This window comes from Cherax quadricarinatus, chromosome 81 (assembly GCF_038502225.1).
Source record: "Cherax quadricarinatus isolate ZL_2023a chromosome 81, ASM3850222v1, whole genome shotgun sequence".
NCBI lineage: Eukaryota > Metazoa > Arthropoda > Malacostraca > Decapoda > Parastacidae > Cherax > Cherax quadricarinatus.
In genome coordinates, this window is record NC_091372.1 from 10,502,290 (window position 1) to 10,524,232 (window position 21,943).

A 21,943-nucleotide genomic window follows, 5' to 3' on the forward strand; every position below is an offset into this window, starting at 1 on the left:
TCTCAGGATGTTTCGGAAATGTGACATTGTCTGGTGATTCCAATGCTATTACAGTTTGTTTGAGCTTTGTTGGGGTGGTACTTCTTTGCAAAGTTTTTGATGTCCATCCACTTGGCAAAGATTTCCTTGATTAATGAAGTAGGGGCTTCCTCTATCTTCTCTTCCGAGCCTGAGGAGATTGCATCAATCTTAGTCTTGTGCTCCTCCTCAAGTTCCTGCAGCTCCTCAGTGGTCAGCTCTTCCCTGTGCCCCTCCACCAACTCCTTCACATCACCATCACTCACATCCAGACCCATGGACCTGCCCAGAGAGACAATATCCTCCACTATAGACACAGCAAAGTGATCTATCCAAAACTCTCTCAGGGTTAACTCTGTGTCAGAGCAACGGGTGTACTGACGCTAGTGGGCAGTCGTGGCTTTGTCTCAAGAGAGAGGTAAACAAGGGTAGCATGCAGTGTCATAACTCATTTTAACTCATACAAGTTCTAGCACGCAAGTTGTATTCCAAACAAATGTCGTATACCAAGCAAAAATTTTTGCATCCAAACAGGACGAATACCAAGTTGGACTTACTCCAAAGCAAACGTATACTGAGGTACCACTGTAATTCTTCCTTTAAAGGGTTACCTTGATGCTGGGGGCAGACTTGATCCAAGGAATTAGGGTTCCCTTACCTCCCTAGCTTCAAACCTACACAAAATGACCCCCTACAAGTTGAGCATTTCACAACAGCAGGCCACCCATGGCCTGGTGGCTAATGCTCTCTCACTTCATAAGGCAAGGGTCTGGGTTTGATTACCAGCAAGGGTTGAAACACTGGGCGTGTTTCTTTACAATGGTTGTCTATGTTCACCCATCAGACCCCTGGTAGTCTTCAAGCTGGCACTGGACAAGCACCTAAAGTCGTTTCCTGACCAGCCGGGCTGTGGCTCGTACGTTGGTTTGCGTGCAGCCAGCAGTAACAGCCTGGTTGATCAGGCTCTGATCCACCAGGAGGCCTAGTCACAGACCGGGCCGCGGGGGCGTTGACCCCCGGAATCTCTCCAGGTAAACTCCAGGTAAATCAGTAAAATGGGTATGTGGGTGTTAGTGGACAGTATAGGTCGCATCCTGGGACAAAATTAACCTAATTTGCAGGAAATGCTCAGCATAACAAGCAGCTTTCCATATAGTAGTAGTATGTCATTGATGTCAGCTATGGTCTGTATACCTTGTACATGTACTTGTAGTAAATAAAGATATTATTATTATTTGTGTATACCTTGGTTTGATCCCTACTATGGGTGGAAATATTAGCATGTGTTATCTGACGACACCTGCTGTCACTGTTCACATAGCAGGAAGTAGGTACCTGAGTGTTAATCAACTGGTATGGGTGGCATCCTGGGGACAAAATTAACCTAAATTGCGGGAAATGCTCTACATAGCCAGTGACTTTCTATACAGTATGTCATTGATGTCAGCTATGGTCTGTATAAGTTGTATCATGTACTGGTAGAAATAAAGATTATTATTATTATTATTATTATTATGGGTCCTTGTGTGACCCTTGCAGTTAAGTAAGTAGTTTTAGTGCTTAGTTATGATGGTAATAATAATGGGTCTTTATCAGACACCATTGGGCATAGTTATACCTTGAAAAAATAGACATGTCACATATTACCATTTCACATAACTAATATACACAATACAAGGACCCCAGTTATCCTGGGTAATTTACACATATGTTACTATGCATGATAATTTGTGTAACTGTATTTATGTGTAGCTGTATCTGAATAAAGTTACTCATTTAGATAATTTCTTAACGGGTCTTAGTCTTGAGGATCCGAAACCCGAATTTGTTGAGTCACGACTCCGGTTTGGGGATCAAAAATGCTTGTTCGTGAATACAGTATTTGGGTTTGTACATCAAGGACCCAGATTTGTGGGTTTAGGATTGGGTTTGCTGATCCATGATCCAGGTGTGTGGTTCAAGAATGCGGGTTTGTGGATCAAGGACCCAGATTTGTGGGTTTAGGATTGGGTTTGCTGATCCATGATCCAGGTGTGTGGTTCAAGAATGCGGGTTTGTGGATCAAGGACCCAGATTTGTGGGTTTAGGATTGGGTTTGCTGATTCATGATCTAGGTGTGTGGATCAAGAAAATTGGTGTGTGGATCCGGGACTTGGGTTAGTATATCAAAATCTTTGGTTTTCAGATCTAGGATTCGGGTTTGTAGATCCAAAACTGAAATTCGTGTGATGATCCAGGACTCGGATTTGATGATGCAGGATTTGGATTTATGGATCTAGTACTCTGATTATCAGATTCAGGATTCAAGTTTGCAGATTTGGGACTGATTTGCGGTTCTAGAACTTCAATTTGTGGATTCGGGACACGGATTTGCCGATCCAGGATTAGGTTTGCGGAACCAATTTACCGATGCACAACTCGTTTGTGAATCCGAACGCTGTATAGTCCTTGTGGCTTAGCGCTTCTTTTTGATTATAATAATAATGTGAATCCGAACTCTTGATTACGAATCCAGGACTCTGATTTGAGTATCCGAACTCTTGATTACGAATCCAGGACTCTGGTTTGTGTATCCGAACTCTTGATTACGAATCCAGGACTCTGGTTTGTGTATCCGAACTCTTGATTACGAATCCAGGACTGTGGTTTGTGTATCCGAACTCTTGATTACGAATCCAGGACTCTGGTTTGTGTATCCGAACTCTTGATTACGAATCCAGGACTCTGGTTTGTGTATCCGAACTCTTGATTACGAATCCAGGACTCTGGTTTGTGAATCGAAACTCTTGATTACGAATCCAGGATTGGTTTATGAATCGAAATTTTAATGACGAATCTAGGACTCTGGTTTGTGAATCGAAACTCTTGATTTGCGAATCCGAGACACGAAATACGGATTCTAGGACTCCTGTTGATGGGATGCATAATATATTAAACTGAACTTTTTTCGAATCCGAAACTCGGGTGGGAATCTTGTCATCGTATGTAGGACTCAGCTTTATCGACCCGGAACTCGGACTGACAGATTCAGGACTCAAACTACCAGCTCCTGGACTCGGGTTTGCGGGAATCTTGTCATCGTATGTAGGACTCAGCTTTATAAGTAAGTAAGTAAGTAAGTAAGTAAGTAAATTTATTCAGGTATACACAATACAGTTACATAGAATTATCATACATAGCAACATATGTGTAGAGAACCTAGGATAACCCAAAAAAGTCAGACAGAGTGACTTATTTCCATTGGGGTCCTTTTACCTTATTATTATAATATAAAGGTTATAATATTTTCTTATTATTCTATAATGAAGATAACATCTTATTATCATACTAAAAAGACTATCTACTACCCGAGGGTCATTAAGACTATCTACAATACGAGGGTCATTAAGACTATCTACTACTCGAGGGTCATTACGACTATCTACAATACGAGGGTCATTACTAGGGATAAGGTAAAATTTACACGTATTTTAGCTAAAAAATAGAAAATCATTCCCCTCCCTTTCTGTAGCTACATTCATCAGACACCTTTTGGCACTCTTCTTGAACTGGTTCAAGCTATGACTGGCCTTGACATTTGTGGGTAGTCTGTTCCATTCCTTTATTGCTGTACAATAAACCCCTCAAGGAAGGTTCCTTGATGTTGGTGAGGGGCTCTTGATTTAGGGAATTGGATCTGTGCTCCAGTTCCCCGAATTAAGCCTGAATGCCTTCCACATCCCCCCCCCAGGCGCTGTATAATCCTCCGGGTTTAGCGCTTCCCCCTTGATTATAATAATAATAATAATAATGTACAATAAAAGGTGTTTGAAGCCTGGCCACTGACTGTGGGTACTACAAAGTTGTGCTCTCTCCCCCTAGTACTATGATTGCTTTGGTTCCCAACCTTGACAAAATTGACAGCAAGATATTCTGGACACTGTTCGTGAGCAATTTTATAAACATGATTTAGCTTCAGTTGTTTTACTCTGTCTTCAACATTCAGCATATCCAACTGCTGTAATTCATCCTGGCCTACATGTTCTCTTGGTCCCAGCCCCAGGATGAATCTTACGATTTTGTTCTGGGTGATTTGCAGTCTATCTTTCAGTTTTTTTGTCAAGGCAGAGTACCAAGAAGAGCAAGCGTAATCCATATGGCATTGTATAAGGGCTAGACATAGGGTCCTGCGAGCCTCAGTAGGTAGACACTGTGCTTGTCTATACAGGAATTTCAGCCTGGCATTCGCTTTCTTTACTACACTGTTCCCTATCAATTCTCCTGACATGCATGGGTCAAAGGGGATTCCCAGATATTTAACTGATGAAACCAAAGTGATGGACTCCCCATTACACTGAACATTAAAATTATTTACCCTTCTCAGTTTATGTTTCGTTCCAAAGAGAATGGCTTCAGTTTTCCCTAGGTGTAATGATAGTTTGTTGTCTACTAACCATTTGCTGCAGGACTCCAGTTCCAGTGTTAAAACATTAGCAATATCTTGTGGGTCTTTACCTGTCACTAACAGAGCACTGTCATCTGCATACAGTAGGAGTTTGCACTTGACACTGATAGGCATATCATTGACATAACATAAGAATAGTAAGGGACCCAGAATACTACCTTGGGGAACTCCACATGTTATCGGCAGGGGTTCTGATTCCGTTTTGTTGATTTTGACTATTTGTCTCCTGTTGCTAAGGTAGGACTTAAACCAGTCTACAGAACCTATACCGATAGCTTGGAGTTTATTACATAATATATTGTGGTTGACAGTATCGAAGGCCTTTTGCAGGTCTAAGGTTACCATACCTATGAGGTTCCCTTTTGACATTTCAGTTCTCAGGTAATCCATCAGATTAATAAGGGAGGTATCGGTTGAGTATGATCTTCTAAAGCCCGATTGATAGCTATGGAGAATGCTGTTGTCATTAAGGTACTTAACTACTTGAGAATACACCGCCCTCTCCAGAATTTTAGATATTATACTGAGTATACTAACAGGTCTATAGTTGCTTACATCAGACCTATTATTTTTCTTGAAGATAGGAGTAACTCTGGCCTCCTTGAACCCCTCCGGTACGGTATTAGTGGTGATTGATAAATTTATTATGTGAGCAATAGGGATTGACAGTTCAAAAGCACCATCTTTTAGGAACTTAGACGGGATGTTATCAGGGCCTGTGCTCTTAGTTGGGTTTAACCTGCTTAGTTCTTTCTGAATGAAGTCATGAGATACACTTACTAGTTGACAACTGTTTGGGGTTACCCCTTTATTGGTATAGTATGTTTGAAACTTATCAGAGTCTGTGTTAAAGGTATTTGATGCAGCTGGTAGTTTACTTACTAGTGTTGATGCAACAGATGTGTAGTAGGAATTACAGCAATTTGCCACGTTAGATGTTTCGTGGCATACCTCATTATCGATAGTGAGTACTATGTTAGACCTATCTACTGGGTTATGGCTATACCCCAACTGTTTTAGTTGTTGCCAGAGCTTTCTGGGGTTATGCTTATATTCTTCAATTTTTGAGCAATAGTGCTTTGCCTTTGCTCCTTTTATAAGCCTCTGTACTCTGTTCCTCACCCTTTGGAATTCATTTAGTGCTGCAATATCCTGTCTGTTTGCTTTAAATCTTTTTAGCAGCTGGTCTCTGAATTTCATATTATCTAATATCTCAGTAGTCATCCAGGGTTCAGTTCTTCGTTTAATCCTAACCTCTTTAACTGGTGCAATATTATTAAGAATGGTAGTGAACATTGTTTTGAATTTTTCCCAGGCATCGTTTACGTCCGTGCAACTTGTTATCTCTGTCCAGTCACAATTGTGTAGCCTATTTACCAGTGTTTCTTTACTGTAGTTTCTAGTTGACCTCATTTTTATTGTCCTGTGTAGGCCTATCCTATCCCTAGTGATTTTCCTGGTGCAGTAAATGATGAAATGATCACTAAGACCTGTGGTAATGACGCCTGACTGACTAATGTTCTCAGAGCGGTTACAAAGTATGTGGTCAATTAGGGTGGCTGAGAACTGTGTGATCCGGGTTGGTTTATTAATTAGTTGGGTGTAGCTATTTAATCCTAGAATTTGCTTATACCTTTTGCATAGCCCGTTATTTTGTTGCTGAAAACAGATATTGAAGTCGCCCAGTATTATTGTTTCGCAATTGCTTTCAACTCCGGACAAGACTCTGGAAAAGTCTTCTAAGAACTGGTCCTGGGTAGGAGGGCGGTAACTAGTTCCTACTAAGATGGGTTTGGTCTTGGGAAGCAGCACTTCAAACCATAGAATCTCCAGTTTATTGTTATTTAAATCAGGTCTTGGGTTGTAAGCTAAGTCATTTCTAATGTAGGCACATACTCCACCGCCCTTTCTGTTCCTATCTAATCGTTTTATATTGTAACCTTCTATTTTGACCTCGTCGTCAGTCACCGTATCATCCAACCAAGATTCAGAGATGGTTATAACTGCCGCCCTAATTTTGTTAGCTAGAATCCTAATCTCTGCCAATTTAGGAAGAAGTGATCTTGCATTGACATGAATAAAGTGAAGGCCTGTTTTCATAAAACAATCATAATCATCAATATATGGCAATGGGTCATTTGTATTAAAATTAGGTAAATCAATGTCATCACTGCTAAAGGGTAACTGTGCCAAAGTGCATTTGTTACACACAAAATGAATTCTGGCACCGTTGCTATAATTGTACATACATCCATCATGCACCCACCCCTTACACATTTTACATAAGGTGCCTTTTCTGTTTTTCATGCGTACTTTAGTACAGTGTATGCATCTGTTTGGTAGTGTTTGAGATAATAATGGCTGTATTGTCTCACATTGACCTATGTATGCATTACCATGGAGTTAAGGTTATCATCCCTAGCTACTAGACCGTCATTATTGCCGTCATTTATCTGTCTGTTTTGCCTCTGCACAATAGTTTGAGGTCCTGGATTAATTTGGATATCACCACTTAAGAGCGCTACAATAAGAGCTGTGTGCCATTGTTTTTGTTTGGGTATGCGGTGTTGCCATACCTTTCGGCGATAGTGAGGTTTACTTTTTTGGACTGACAGATTCAGGACTCAAACTACCAGCTCCTGGACTCGGGTTTGCGGGAATCTTGTCATCGTATCTAGGACTCAGCTTTATCGACCCGGAACTCGGACTGACAGATTCAGGACTCAAACTACCAGCTCCTGGACTCGGGTTTCCGCATCCAGTACTCGCGATTACGAATCCAAACCCGCGTTTACAACTTAAGAAAACAGTCATAGGATCCGGAACTCGGACGGTAAGGTTCATACGGCTCCCCGGCCGTTGCAACCCTTTAACTCAACATAAACACCTACTTCGTAAACCTAAGGAAGATTCAGTAGACACCTATTTAACCCACTAGAGTTGTTAGGTCGTTCCAGCAGCCGTCGTTAGGAGGAGAGGAAGCCAGACAGACTCAAGGTAACCCATAAAGCCGTAAATATTTCAGTGAAATTTGCAATTAAAGTCATTTTAGCGAAGTGTAATGATGACTGGTCCCAGCGCTGTATGACCCTTGTGGGTTTAGCGCTTATTTGTAATAATAATAGTGATGGTCATGGGGATCTTGATCCAGAGAAATTTGCCCTCTGCTTCCTCAGATTAAACCTACTTGCCTCCTTCAGGTGCTATATGAACCCTGCGGGTTTGGCGCTTCCCTGGGGATGTATTGTAATGGTAATTAACGTATGAGTTGTTTGCGTTAATTGCTTGTTAGCCGGGAAATTATTCATTTTAAGCATTTATTATTAGTATGCTGTGCTGTATGACCCTTGTAGGTTTAGCACTTCTTTTTTATAATTAGGGGCATAATGGTCGACTAACACCGAGGGTACCTACTTACTGCTAGATGAACAGAGGCAGCAGCTGTAAGGAAATGTATTCTCTTTTCATCAACCATGATTAGCCTAAGTTTGTTAAAATATTTAAGGTAATTCATCATTATTTCAGATATTGATTTCTGATGAGAGATTTCTTGATGCTTGTGAAAGGTTTTTATTCCACGTAATTGACCCTGACCTTCCGTTCTCTTCCTTGGATTGAATTTGAATGCCTCCCATTCCCCCAGACTCTGTATGGCCCATACCCCTCAAGGAAGGTTCCTTGATGTTGGTGAGAGGCTCTTGATTTAGGGAATTGGATCTGTGCTCCAGTTCCCTGAATTAAGCCTGAATACCTTCCACATCCCCCCCCCCAGGCGCTGTATAATCATCCGGGTTTAGCGCTTCCCCCTTGATTATAATAATAATGTATGGCCCATACAGGTTTAGCATTTCCCCACTGGGGAAGAAATATCTTTAATTTTTCTCTGGACAAAATTTATTCTTTTGCAGCAGTGGGTTTAAGGTGGAAAAAAAATTAGATTTAGAAAGGATATAGGAAAGCACTGGTTTGGTAATAGAATTGTGGATGAGTGGAATAAACTGCCAGGTAGCATATAGAAGCTAAAAACGTGTGAATTTAACCCTTAAACTGTCCAAACAAATTTCCGTTCACATGCGTAGTGCTCCAAAAGTAGATTACGCTTTTTTTACATTTTCGAATATAACAAAAGAAAAATGTAAATCAAAGTTTTTTTTTACACGTTTTCAAATGTAAAAAAAGAAAAAGAAGATCTACGTTTTTTTACATACTTTCAAATGTTGAAAAAACATAATCTACTTTTGGACAGTTTAAGGGTTAAGAATAGGTTAGACAAGTACGTGAGTTAAGTAAGAGGACACAAGTGCAATTAATGTGGGCCTGTTACTTGGGCCAGTAGGCCTACTGTAGTGCTGCTTTCGTATGTTCTTTGGTTAATTGGAGGCAATACAGTGGACCCCCGGTTTACGATATTATTTCATTCCAGAAGTATGTTCAGGTGCCAGTACTGACCGAATTTGTTCCCATAAGGAATATTGTGAATTAGATTAGTCCATTTCAGACTCCCAAACATACACATACAAACGCACTTATATAATTGGTCGCATTGGGAGCTGATCGTAAACCGGGGGTCCACTGTATTTCTATATACAGTGAACCCCCGGTTAACGATATTTTTTCACTCCAGAAGTATGTTCAGGTGCCAGTACTGACCGAATTTGTTCCCATAAGAAATATTGTGAAGTAGATTAGTCCATTTCAGACCCCCAAACATACACGTACAAACGCACTTACATAAATACACTTACATAATTGGTCGCATTCGGAGGTAATCGTTATGCGGGGGTCCACTGTATATATTTTGTAAAAAAATATTTAATATAGTATTATATATATTTAATTATTTCAGATATTCTGCTAAATTTGTGACGATGGGTTGGTGTTGCTGCATCACCTGGTTATGGAGCATACTTGCTATAGGTCTGGGAGTCGCTCTTTTTGAGTTTTTCTCGAGAAAAAAGAGGGATTTAAAAGGCAAACATGTTTTGGTGAGTTCAGGTAATTTTTTAGCTTATTATTTTACCTTGCTGAACTAAACCACTTGCTCTGCGTAACTATGAGCTTTCAACATACTCATGTGTCACCCAGTGTATCATGTATCATGTTGTAATAAACCTGTATTAAAGTTGGTAGTTACCGACTAGATTAGGTGAAAGGACACAAGTGCAACTAATGTGACGTTTTATTGTGGCAACGTTTCACTCTCCAGAAGCTCTGTCAAGCCATAACTGCTTGGTAAAGCTCCTGGAGAACGAAATGTTGCCACAGCAAAAATGTCGCATTAGTTGCACTTGTCCTTTTTACCTAACAAGTAACAAACTTGTATTTGTATACTGTACATTGGGTATTTTGCCCCATTTAGTAGAATTTCAAAAAACTGATAATTGCCCAAAAGCTGTGGGCATTCTATAAAAAATATGCTACTTTGTTTCACAAATAACACTACTCACAATATACACCTACCATCCGACTTACGACCAGCTCGACATACGACCACTCGACTTATGACCATGTTTTGTATGCCAGATTTCAGGGAAATAAACAACTGTTTGTGTTGTATGCAGTGTTTATCCTAAACCTTACAGTATAAAAATACTGTACTAACAGCATAAAAAGTAAAGTAAAAATGAAATACCAAAATAAAACAATAAAATAAAATCATTACAAAGATGTGATGTTGATATTCAGTGGTAAGGTTCGACTTAAGTCCATTTTGACTTACCACCAGTTGGTCGGAACCAGGCTTGGTCGTAAGTCGGATGGAACCTGTACTACTCTCTGATCTATCCTTACCTCATTTACAGTACTTGTGCTAGGGGATCTACTGCAGTAAATCACATAAACTGTAACCTCTTTATAGTGTGTTCAAGTGCTCTTGTTTGAAATGCTTAAGTTTAAACAGTTAAATGATTAAGCTATTACTCAGTAATGTTAAATGCCTAATAAACAATCTCCAGATGATTGATGCTCTGCTATATCACATTTTTATTCCCCTCTGCATGAGTCCCGTCAGTTAGGTGCTTAGATGCACTTGAAGAACTCTTATCCAAAAATAAATAAAGCAACTTTTTCACTTCCTGTATCAAACTTGATTACCTCTCATTTTCCAGGTGCTGTGTGACCCCTATGAGTTTAACTTTTTTTTTTTATGAATATAATAATAAAATGAGAGAAAAAATCTCGATCTTTATAAAGTACCTTTGCTTCTGCATATAAGAAATTTTCAAGTATACAGCATAACTGCATTAACCCTTAAACTGTCCAAACGTAGATCTAAGTTTGGACAGCTTAAGGGTTAATATATACAAATGTACAATTTTGGTGGCCTTCACAGTGTTAAGCAATCTTTAGTTGAATATATGTTGCAGCAGTAGCTTAGTAAACCCTTAATAAACCATGGAATGGGTAGGGTTTAAACCTATGACCAGCAAGTCCTAAAACACACTAGCCTGGAGATTTAGGATTCGCTTGCTGTAAGTTTAAACTTCACCAGTTCCGTGGTTTGTTTGCAGTCGTGATATTATGATTTATTAAGTCATGAAACCCTCCATATAAATGGGCTGTTGGGGGGTATATGAGTGTCTGTTAAATCAGAATGTTAAAAAATCTCAGAAAAGGTCTTAAGTTCTGTATATCTAATATAGTAGAGTTCTACACACAATTTACAGATACGTATATTGTAATAAATATTGAAAATAAGGGAGGTACAAATTGTTTACCCAATTGATTTTGTCCATTATTTCAAGAGTTTGCAATATCAAGGGTTTACTGTACTTGCAATATATATATTCAATATGGCACTTGTATATGTATCTGTTTGTAACTACAGGAGTAATAAGCTTGTGCTCTGTCCCATTTATTGTATCTTATGGCTGAAGATTATCTGCTATTTTAAAACATTTTGCTTGTGGGGAAAGTTCCATATTTTTCTTATACTTTTGTAGGTAACTGGAGGCTCGAGTGGAATAGGGCTGAGTGTTGCTCTTGATGTTGCTGCCAGAGGCGCAAGTGTTACTTTGGTAGCAAGAGATGTTGACAAACTGGAAAAGGCCCAAGTTGAGATTGCCACTGTTATTTCCAGAGTTGCAAGCGGTGGTTATGTCCAGTACTTTTCCGGTAAAGATTTTTCTGGCGTCTCCTTGGCATATAGATAAAAAAAAATTTTACAATTCTGTATTTGAAAAGTACTATTTTGTCTTGTGTTTTGCATATATTTCTTGGAAAATAAACCTATAAATTTATTTTCAATAACATCCTGTCACTTTACATTATTTATATTTCATTCTGAATGCATTTACCAATCTGGATGCTCTTTTGTGCTCTCAAATTTCACTGTGATTATGCTATGTAGTGCTATACTCTACATTATTTTAACTACCCAGTTATTTATAATATGTCGTATTACTCTTATAATATTTATTTTAGCAAGACTTAATATGTAGTGGAATTTGGCCTTGCCCAACAGGTGATCTGAGTGGAGATCCAGAGAAGATAGCATCCATAGTTAAGGATGCTGAGGTAGATCTGGGACCCATCTACATGTTGGTCAACTGTGCTGGCTTTGCCAGAGCTCAGACATTTGAAGATATTCCTCCCTGGCTTGTCAAGGTTTGTGTTACATTTTACTCTTTGACGACTCGTCAAATCATAACAACATGATTATGGACAAACCGTGCAATGGGTATGGGTTGAACCCATGGCAAGTGTTTTTTAGGACTCTCGCCATAGGTTCAAACCCCCACCTGTTCCATGGTTTGTTTACTCTTTGATATTTGTTTGGACTGAACCTAAATGTTTCCCATTCCTCAGCTGTTTTTAACCCCATACGAGTTTAGCACTTTCCCTGAAATATAATGAATTATTCTTTGATGTGTAATTTGTAGTGTTGGCATGCCTCTGGCAAGACAGTGATGGAATGAATGATGGGGAAAGTGTTTCCTTTTCGAGTCACCCTGCCTCAGTGCGAGATGTGTGTGCTGAAAAAAAATAAATTTATGATAAGATTTGATGGTCCAGGATGACCTGAAATATTGTCTAAAGTTTCCTCTCCTATTGTTGGTTCTTTGTGTAATGCTCCAGTCAAGAGCTCTTGATCCAAAGAATTGGGGGTTACCCCTCCTTTTCCTTGGATCAGACCTGATTAACTTTGAATTCAGTTGTTATATGACTTTGTTTTATCTCACGTCAGTATTGTGTACAGGTGGGTTCCGCTTTACAGTGCTTCACTTTACAGCGTTTCACTTGTACCCATTCTTCATTTATTCAGACTTCCTACAGTAAATATATTCACCACTCATTATAAGTTAAGGTAAGTAATGTGTGTACTGTATATCCACTTTTTAGGCCTAAATTTATTGCTCACGTAATATATGATAGTGTAAACGTGTTATCAGACTTTTATATATTATATTATATATTATCACACCGGCCGATTCCCACCAAGGCAGGGTGGCCCGAAAAAGAAAAACTTTCACCATCATTCACTCCATCACTGTCTTGCCAGAAGGGTGCTTTACACTACAGTTTTTAAACTGCAACATTAACACCCCTCCTTCAGAGTGCAGGCACTGTACTTCCCATCTCCAGGACTCAAGTCCGGCCTGCCGGTTTCCCTGAATCCCTTCATAAATGTTACTTTGCTCACACTCCAACAGCACGTCAAGTATTAAAAACCATTTGTCTCCATTCACTCCTATCAAACACGCTCACGCATGCCTGCTGGAAGTCCAAGCCCCTCGCACACAAAACCTCCTTTACCCCCTCCCTCCAACCCTTCCTAGGCCGACCCCTACCCCGCCTTCCTTCCACTACAGACTGATACACTCTTGAAGTCATTCTGTTTCGCTCCATTCTCTCTACATGTCCGAACCACCTCAACAACCCTTCCTCAGCCCTCTGGACAACAGTTTTGGTAATCCCGCACCTCCTCCTAACTTCCAAACTACGAATTCTCTGCATTATATTCACACCACACATTGCCCTCAGACATGACATCTCCACTGCCTCCAGCCTTCTCCTCGCTGCAACATTCATCACCCACGCTTCACACCCATATAAGAGCGTTGGTAAAACTATACTCTCATACATTCCCCTCTTTGCCTCCAAGGACAAAGTTCTTTGTCTCCACAGACTCCTAAGTGCACCACTCACTCTTTTTCCCTCATCAATTCTATGATTCACCTCATCTTTCATAGACCCATCCGCTGACACGTCCACTCCCAAATATCTGAATACGTTCACCTCCTCCATACTCTCTCCCTCCAATCTGATATTCAATCTTTCATCACCTAATCTTTTTGTTATCCTCATAACCTTACTCTTTCCTGTATTCACCTTTAATTTCCTTCTTTTGCACACCCTACCAAATTCATCCACCAATCTCTGCAACTTCTCTTCAGAATCTCCCAAGAGCACAGTGTCATCAGCAAAGAGCAGCTGTGACAACTCCCACTTTGTGTGTGATTCTTTATCTTTTAACTCCACGCCTCTTGCCAAGACCCTCGCATTTACTTCTCTTACAACCCCATCTATAAATATATTAAACAACCACGGTGACATCACACATCCTTGTCTAAGGCCTACTTTTACTGGGAAAAAATTTCCCTCTTTCCTACATACTCTAACTTGAGCCTCACTATCCTCGTAAAAACTCTTCACTGCTTTCAGTAACCTACCTCCTACACCATACACTTGCAACATCTGCCACATTGCCCCCCTATCCACCCTGTCATACGCCTTTTCCAAATCCATAAATGCCACAAACACCTCTTTAGCCTTATCCAAATACTGTTCACTTATATGTTTCACTGTAAACACCTGGTCCACACACCCCCTACCTTTCCTAAAGCCTCCTTGTTCATCTGCTATCCTATTCTCCGTCTTACTCTTAATTCTTTCAATTATAACTCTACCATACACTTTACCAGGTACACTCAACAGACTTATCCCCCTATAATTTTTGCACTCTCTTTTATCCCCTTTGCCTTTATACAAAGGAACTATGCATGCTCTCTGCCAATCCCTAGGTACCTTACCCTCTTCCATACATTTATTAAATAATTGCACCAACCACTCCAAAACTATATCCCCACCTGCTTTTAACATTTCTATCTTTATCCCATCAATCCCGGCTGCCTTACCCCCTTTCATTTTACCTACTGCCTCACGAACTTCCCCCACACTCACAACTGGCTCTTCCTCACTCCTACAAGATGTTATTCCTCCTTGCCCTATACACGAAATCACAGCTTCCCTATCTTCATCAACATTTAACAATTCCTCAAAATATTCCTTCCATCTTCCCAATACCTCTAACTCTCCATTTAATAACTCTCCTCTCCTATTTTTAACTGACAAATCCATTTGTTCTCTAGGCTTTCTTAACTTGTTAATCTCACTCCAAAACTTTTTCTTATTTTCAACAAAATTTGTTGATAACATCTCACCCACTCTCTCATTTGCTCTCTTTTTACATTGCTTCACCACTCTCTTAACTTCTCTCTTTTTCTCCATATACTCTTCCCTCCTTGCATCACTTCTACTTTGTAAAAACTTCTCATATGCTAACTTTTTCTCCCTTACTACTCTCTTTACATCATCATTCCACCAATCGCTCCTCTTCCCTCCTGCACCCACTTTCCTGTAACCACAAACTTCTGCTGAGCACTCTAACACTACATTTTTAAACCTACCCCATACCTCTTCGACCCCATTGCCTATGCTCTCATTAGCCCATCTATCCTCCAATAGCTGTTTATATCTTACCCTAACTGCCTCCTCTTTTAGTTTATAAACCTTCACCTCTCTCTTCCCTGATGCTTCTATTCTCCTTGTATCCCATCTACCTTTTACTCTCAGTGTAGCTACAACTAGAAAGTGATCTGATATATCTGTGGCCCCTCTATAAACATGTACATCCTGAAGTCTACTCAACAGTCTTTTATCTACCAATACATAATCCAACAAACTACTGTCATTTCGCCCTACATCATATCGTGTATACTTATTTATCCTCTTTTTCTTAAAATATGTATTACCTATAACTAAACCCCTTTCTATACAAAGTTCAATCAAAGGGCTCCCATTATCATTTACACCTGGCACCCCAAACTTACCTACCACACCCTCTCTAAAAGTTTCTCCTACTTTAGCATTCAAGTCCCCTACCACAATTACTCTCTCACTTGGTTCAAATGCTCCTATACATTCACTTAACATCTCCCAAAATCTCTCTCTCTCCTCTGCATTCCTCTCTTCTCCAGGTGCATACACGCTTATTATGACCCACTTCTCGCATCCAACCTTTACTTTAATCCACATAATTCTTGAATTTACACATTCATATTCTCTTTTCTCCTTCCATAACTGATCATTTAACATTACTGCTACCCCTTCCTTTGCTCTAACTCTCTCAGATACTCCAGATTTAATCCCATTTATTTCCCCCCACTGAAACTCTCCTACCCCCTTCAGCTTTGTTTCGCTTAGGGCCAGGACATCCAACTTCTTTTCATTCATAACATCAGCAATCATCTGTTTCTTGTCATCCGCACTACATCCACGCACATTTAAGCAACCCAGTTTTATAAAGTTTTTCTTCTTCTCTTTTTTAGTAATTGTATACAGGAGAAGGGGTTACTAGCCCATTGCTCCCGGCATTTTAGTCGCCTCATACGACACGCATGGCTTACGGAGGAAAGATTCTTTTCCACTTCCCCATGGACAATAGAAGAAATAAAAAAAGAACAAGAGCTATTTAGAAAAAGGAGAAAAACCTAGATGTATGTATATATATATATGCATGTGCGTGTCTGTGAAGTGTGACCAAAGTGTAAGTAGGAGTAGCAAGATATCCCTGTTATCTTAGCGTGTTTATGAGACAGAAAAAGAAACCAGCAATCCTACCATCATGCAAAACAGTTACAGGTTTTTGTTTCACAGTCATCTGGCAGGACGGTAGTACTTCCCTGGGTGGTTGCTGTCTACCAACCTACTACCTACTTTTATATGCATTTGAAAGAAAAAAGGCTGTGACTCATTTTACAGCATTTTTGCTTTACAGCAGTAGCCCAGAACCCAACCTGCTGTATAAGTGGAATCCCTCCTTTACAGTACACATATTACTTACCTTAAAATATTTTCATCTTTAGCTTATTGAGCGGTGAATATATATATATGTTGTAATAAGTCTGAATAAATGAAGAATAGGTATAATTAAAAACCGCTGTATTAGCAAAGCGCCACAAAGCCCCTTCTGTAAAGACGAAGTTGTAAGTTGTGAAGAATGAGGCTCAGGATGGGGTGTATGAGCAAAGAGGATTTTTTATTTTATATGAAGTATTTAAATCTGCTAGTCATTCAATGTAAAAACTATTTTAGCTTGATTGTAACACAAAATTGGACATCAAGGAAAGGTATACACGTGTGTGTGTGTGTGTGGGGGGGGGGGGGAGATCCAAGAATGACACTTGTAGATGGAAGCCAGTCTCATGGAAAGGGACATAATTCTATATACAAGTTGCAGATAGTGCCATAGCTCATATCTAGGCCAAAATTTATGACTCACAGCTTCTTTTAGTGAGCTGAACTCATCACATAGTGCTCTTTGGTGGACCCTAGGCTCAAAGCTGTAATATTATGGCACGGACCCTGAAAGGGTTAAAGGTGATGGTAACAGTGAGCTCAAGAGTAGAACCTTAAGGATAAAGGATTCTCAGTCCCATTCCTTAGATAAAAAATTATTGCCTCCCGTTTCCTAAGCACTGTATAACCTCTATGGGTTTACTTTCCTATTAAGATAGTAATGAAGAGTAGAGCTTTAATGTCGTGGGTTTTTTCCGTACAGCAATTGATGGATGTAAACTATACCGGGTCATTCATCATCACACAAGAAGCTGTGCGCAGCATGAAGCGGCAGCATGAGGGGGTGGTGGTTTTTACCTCTTCCCAGGCTGGCCTCATTGGTCTTTATGGATTCACTGCCTATTCGGCCGCCAAGGCTGCTCTTGTCAGGTTGGCTGAGGCTCTTCACATGGAGGTATGTTATTTGGGCCTGTTGCTATGGTGTGTAGTAGCTGTTATGTAGTATGTTCTTCACATGGAGGTACAGTAGGTGACTCCTTAGGAACTTGAAGATTAAGACGGCAAATGTAACATAGGTGAAACAAAATGGTATATGGTGCTTAGCTCCTGAGCCGTGTGTAGAAGTTGAAAATTAAACCCATGCAATAACATCTGTACATAGATGTGAACATTGGACAGTAAGGAGTAATTTTTCCAGCTGCTTAGTCAGTCTTGTAGCATGCACCTGGTGCAGACATTATGCCTACCCCATATCTGATTCCCATGGGTACCTGGGTGTTAGTTGACTGGTGTTTATTGCATCCTGGGACAAAATTGACCTAATTGTCCCAAAATGCTCTGCATAACAAGGGGCTTTCTATATACAGTGGACCCCCGGCATATGATATTAATCCGTTCCTGAGAGCTCATCGTATGCCAAAATTATCATGAGGCGAATTAATTTTCCCCATAAGAAATAATGGAAATCAAATTAATCCGTGCAAGACACCCAAAAGTATGAAAAAAAAAAAGTTTTACCACATGAAATATTAAGTTTAATGCACACAAACTGAAGAAGACATGCACAGTTAGTAGTACTCTACTAACAATAGAATACATGACACTTACCTTTAATGAAGATCTTTCATAGGCTTATGTCCTGGGAGTGCCTTTTCCTCCTGAGTAATGTAGGTCCTGCTTGGCAATTTCTTCCAAAACAGGCCTGTTTCGTCGCAATTAAACACTTGTTCAGGTTTAAATGCACTATGTAATCCTTGAATTCCTTCACATATTTTTCAGCTGCTTTTAGGTCCGAACTGGCAGCCTCACCATGCCTAATCACACTATGTATGCCACTACAAATCTTTCAAACCAACCTTTGCTGGCCTTAAATTCACTCACAGTACCACTAGTTGCAGGCATTTTTTCAATTAAATCCTCATGCAACTTCCTAGCCTTTTCACATATGATCGCTTGAGAGATGCTATCTCCTGCTATCTGTTTTTTATTTATCCACACCAATAACAGCCTCTCAACATCTTCTAACACTTACAATCTCTGTTTCAAAAACAGACATGCACCTTTTGCAAGAACAGCTTCCTTGATTGACTTTTCCATTATTATTGGGTTATCCAGTATGATTTTTTTATCTTTAGCACTGAAATCTTGCAATGCTTCAGTAGATTAGTACAGGTAATTATTTAAGAACTCTATGGGGAACTGGAGAAGAATCCTTCCTCCATAAGCCATGCATGTTGTAAGAGGTGGCTGAAATGCCAGGAGCAAGGGCCTAGTAACCCTTCTCCTGTATAAACTACTGAGATAAGATAAGATTTCGTTCGGATTTTTAACCCCGGAGGGTTAGCCACCCAGGATAACCCAAGAAAGTCAGTGCGTCATCGAGGACTGTCTAACTTATTTCCATTGGGGTCCTCAATCTTGTCCCCCAGGATGCGACCTACACCAGTCGACTAACACCCAGGTACCTATTTGCTGCTAGGTGAACAGGACAACAGGTGTAAGGAAACGTGTCGAAATGTTTCCACCCGTCAGGAATTGAACCCGGGCCCTCCGTGTGTGAAGCGGGAGCTTTAGCCACCAGGCCACTGGGCCTTTTTGGGTGCCCGTGCCTCTGTAGGAGATGGCCAGTGTGTTAAAAAGAATTATGAAATTGGACAGAGAGTAAAAGCATTTGTTACAATTTTTTTTTTTATTTCAGGTGAAGCCATACAATATTACAGTCACTGTGTGCTACCCTCCAGACACTGACACTCCAGGCTTTGAGGAGGAAAACCAAACCAAGCCTGTAGAGACTAAGCTCATGTCTGAGACTGCAGGACTCCTGAAGGTACTGTAGAGGAATTAAGTACAGATGTCCCTCACTTTATCTTAGACGTGTTCCAGATCCACTTAATTCTACATAATAAGTATCTTCCGTTCTCCATGGGGAAGCGGAACAGAATTCTTCCTCCGTAAGCCATGCGTGTCGTAAGAGGCGACTAAAATGCCAAGAGCAAGGGGCTGGTAACCCCTTCTCCTGTATACATTACTAAAGTTAAAAAGAGAAACTTTCGTTTTTCTCTTTAGGTCACCCTGCCTCGGTGGGATATGGCCAGTTTGATGAAAAAAAAGTATCTTCTGCATGTTTTGCGAACTATACTGGTCACCTATAGTGAATGTGTTTTACAAATGAAATTACCAATAGAAATTGGACATTGCATAACAGTAAATTGTTTAATTATAATGACAATGGTGATAATAATTTGTATTGTATTTTTATTAGCCTGAGGAAGTGGCTAAAAAGCTAGTTGACGATGCCTTGATTGGCTCTTTTACGAGCACAGTTGGTCTAGAAGGCTTCATGTTGACTACACTTTGTGCCGGCATGGGCCCCATCACCGACGCATTCTCCTTCTTGACACAGGTAAACTTTTATGACTACGAAAGTTGTGTGCAAATCCTAATGAACTTTATCCTTAAAAAATTATTTAATCTTGCCTTTTTTAAGAGCTGTTACTTCCTGAACCCATCGTGGGGGTTGCTAGTTGCTTGTGAAGGGATCAGATCCAAGGAGTAGGAGCTAGCCTCCCTTTCTTCAGATCAAACCTGATTGCCTCCCATTTGCCATGAACTATAAAACTTTTTGCTAGTTTAGCACTTCTCTTAATGAACAGTAACTGTAAAATCAAATTATAATAAATTTTAGCGGATGTTTAAAGGTCAGATGTCGTTGAATATGCATACTTATGCTGTATAATCTGTATAGACTTGCTGTTTTTCGTTTAATAATAAGGGATACTTGTGCAGTATATCTATATAATGGATTGTCCGAGTGTCAGTAAATCAGTGTTAAAAAATAGCAAGGAAGGTAGTAGAGTACTAAACAATATACCTAATATACTAGTGTATACAAAGTTTAGATACATATACTGATATACTGCAATAAACACTGAAAATAAGAGTAAAAAATAGAATTTATGCAGTGGATTTTGCCCATAATTGCAAAATTCTATTATATAAGTAAGTTTATTCAGGTAGAAGTACACATAAATACAGTTACGTACATACATTATCGTACTTAGCAGCATGTGTGTAAATGACCCAGGATGACCCAAAAAAGTCAGTGACTTATTTCCATTAGGGTCCTATCAAGGGCTTATTACTTACGTTATATGATTTGTGCGGGTGTAGGGCTGCCTTTTTTAATTTAATAATAATTAGTATACTTATATAGCCATTAATATAATTTTGGGCTTGTTTCTATCCGGTCTTCAAGACATCTCGAGTTTGGACTGATAAATTAATGCATTTCAGGTGTTTTTGTTCGGCATTTTCCGCGCCGTCTCGGCATTCTACCTGTGGAGCTTCAACAAGATTGTGGACAAGGAGTACCGGAAGAGGCAGGCCTGTAAGAAAAGTGAATAAAGGAAAAAAAAGTGAGGTTGCCAACATGAAAAATCAAGCATTAAGAGTATGTCAGTGTCAATGCTTGGAAATAATAGCAGGTTAAGTTGGTTAGTGTTTCTGTTTTGGGTCACCCTACCTTAGTGGGGAAATAGTGTGTGTATAAACAATTGAATCTGGAATTAAAACTGCTTTGTGTGTTTCATAATGGTGAGTCAAGCTATACAGGTGGCTTTATGGGACGTGTTCAGATGGGTAAGACACACATGCAGTAGTTTGATATTTTTATTGCACTACACCAAAATTGTTGCCTGTGTCTTGCCCATCCGCTGGTCAGTATTGTATACCTGTAATTTAATAAGCTTAGTCAGGCTATCAGCACCCACTTCAGCATAGTAACTATAGCAGTACAATACACAACCCGCATATAGAAAGAAACTTATGATGTTTCGGTCTGACTTGGACCATTAACTACTCAGTGTGACCAATTAATGGTCCAAGTCGGACTGAAATGTCCTCGTGAGTTTCTCTCTCCTATGTGTGGGTTATTTGTGCATTGTTCAGTCATGATGCTATGGTTTTTATGTTCTTTAACTATAGTACACTTTGTGAACCTTTCTGGTTATATATGGCACATGATTATGAATAAAAATGGGATATTGCATAATAGAAAATCATAAAGCAATGGAAACCTGTATTTTTTATAAGAGGCAGAAAAAGTATTGACAAGGAACTCAATAAATGTTAATGGAGAAGTTGCTGTCAGTAATTTTTTTCATGTAGCTGGGCGACATTCTCAAAATGTGTAATGGGGACCTTAACTAGTCGAATGCTTTCAGTGATATAACTTGGGGTGTGTAAATCCCATAGCTGAGCTAATTACTAACACTTGAGGCCAGTGAGGAACTCTTGATCCCAGGAATTGCATCTTTCCTCCCTTTTTTGAATTGAACCTGAATGCCTCCCATTCCCTCAGACACTGTGTGACACCTGTGGGTTCAGTGTTCCTCCCTTGAATTC

At 39.8% G+C, this 21,943-nt stretch overlaps 2 protein-coding genes across 8 annotated transcripts in view; both read left to right on the plus strand.

Moving 5' to 3' along the window:
• Window positions 1-1,252, plus strand: part of LOC128699828 (torsin-1B) — a 287,527-nt gene extending 286,275 nt beyond the window's left edge. For all 6 annotated transcript variants that reach the window (XM_070102379.1, XM_070102380.1, XM_053792601.2 and 3 more), the window contains one exon: window positions 1-1,252. This exon is cut by the window's left edge and continues 8,877 nt beyond it. The gene's annotated coding sequence lies outside the window, so the exon portion shown is untranslated.
• A 6,082-nt stretch (window positions 1,253-7,334) lies between these two features.
• Window positions 7,335-21,467, plus strand: Kdsr (3-ketodihydrosphingosine reductase). 2 transcript variants are annotated; one of them, XM_053792597.2, is made up of 8 exons: window positions 7,335-7,459; window positions 9,309-9,447; window positions 11,404-11,575; window positions 11,925-12,067; window positions 17,304-17,495; window positions 19,239-19,367; window positions 19,803-19,943; window positions 20,834-21,467. In XM_053792597.2, the coding sequence occupies exons 2-8, from the start codon at window positions 9,331-9,333 to the stop codon at window positions 20,942-20,944; spliced, it is 1,005 nt and encodes a 334-aa protein (XP_053648572.2). In that variant the 5' UTR covers window positions 7,335-7,459; window positions 9,309-9,330; the 3' UTR covers window positions 20,945-21,467. The 2 variants fall into 2 exon arrangements, with proteins under 2 accessions (XP_053648572.2, XP_053648573.2); XM_053792598.2 differs by having other exon boundaries at window positions 7,336-7,474; window positions 20,834-21,085.
• Window positions 21,468-21,943: the final 476 nt, after the last annotated feature.

Excerpts from the sequence above, each read along its gene's own strand:
- Kdsr (XM_053792597.2), top strand. The coding sequence starts at position 9,331 with ATGGGTTGGTGTTGCTGCATCACCTGGTTATGGAGCATACTTGCTATA. Across the intron at positions 12,068-17,303 it reads TTCCTCCCTGGCTTGTCAAG|CAATTGATGGATGTAAACTA; the intron begins GTTTGTGTTACA and ends TTTTCCGTACAG. Across the intron at positions 19,368-19,802 it reads AGACTGCAGGACTCCTGAAG|CCTGAGGAAGTGGCTAAAAA; the intron begins GTACTGTAGAGG and ends TATTTTTATTAG.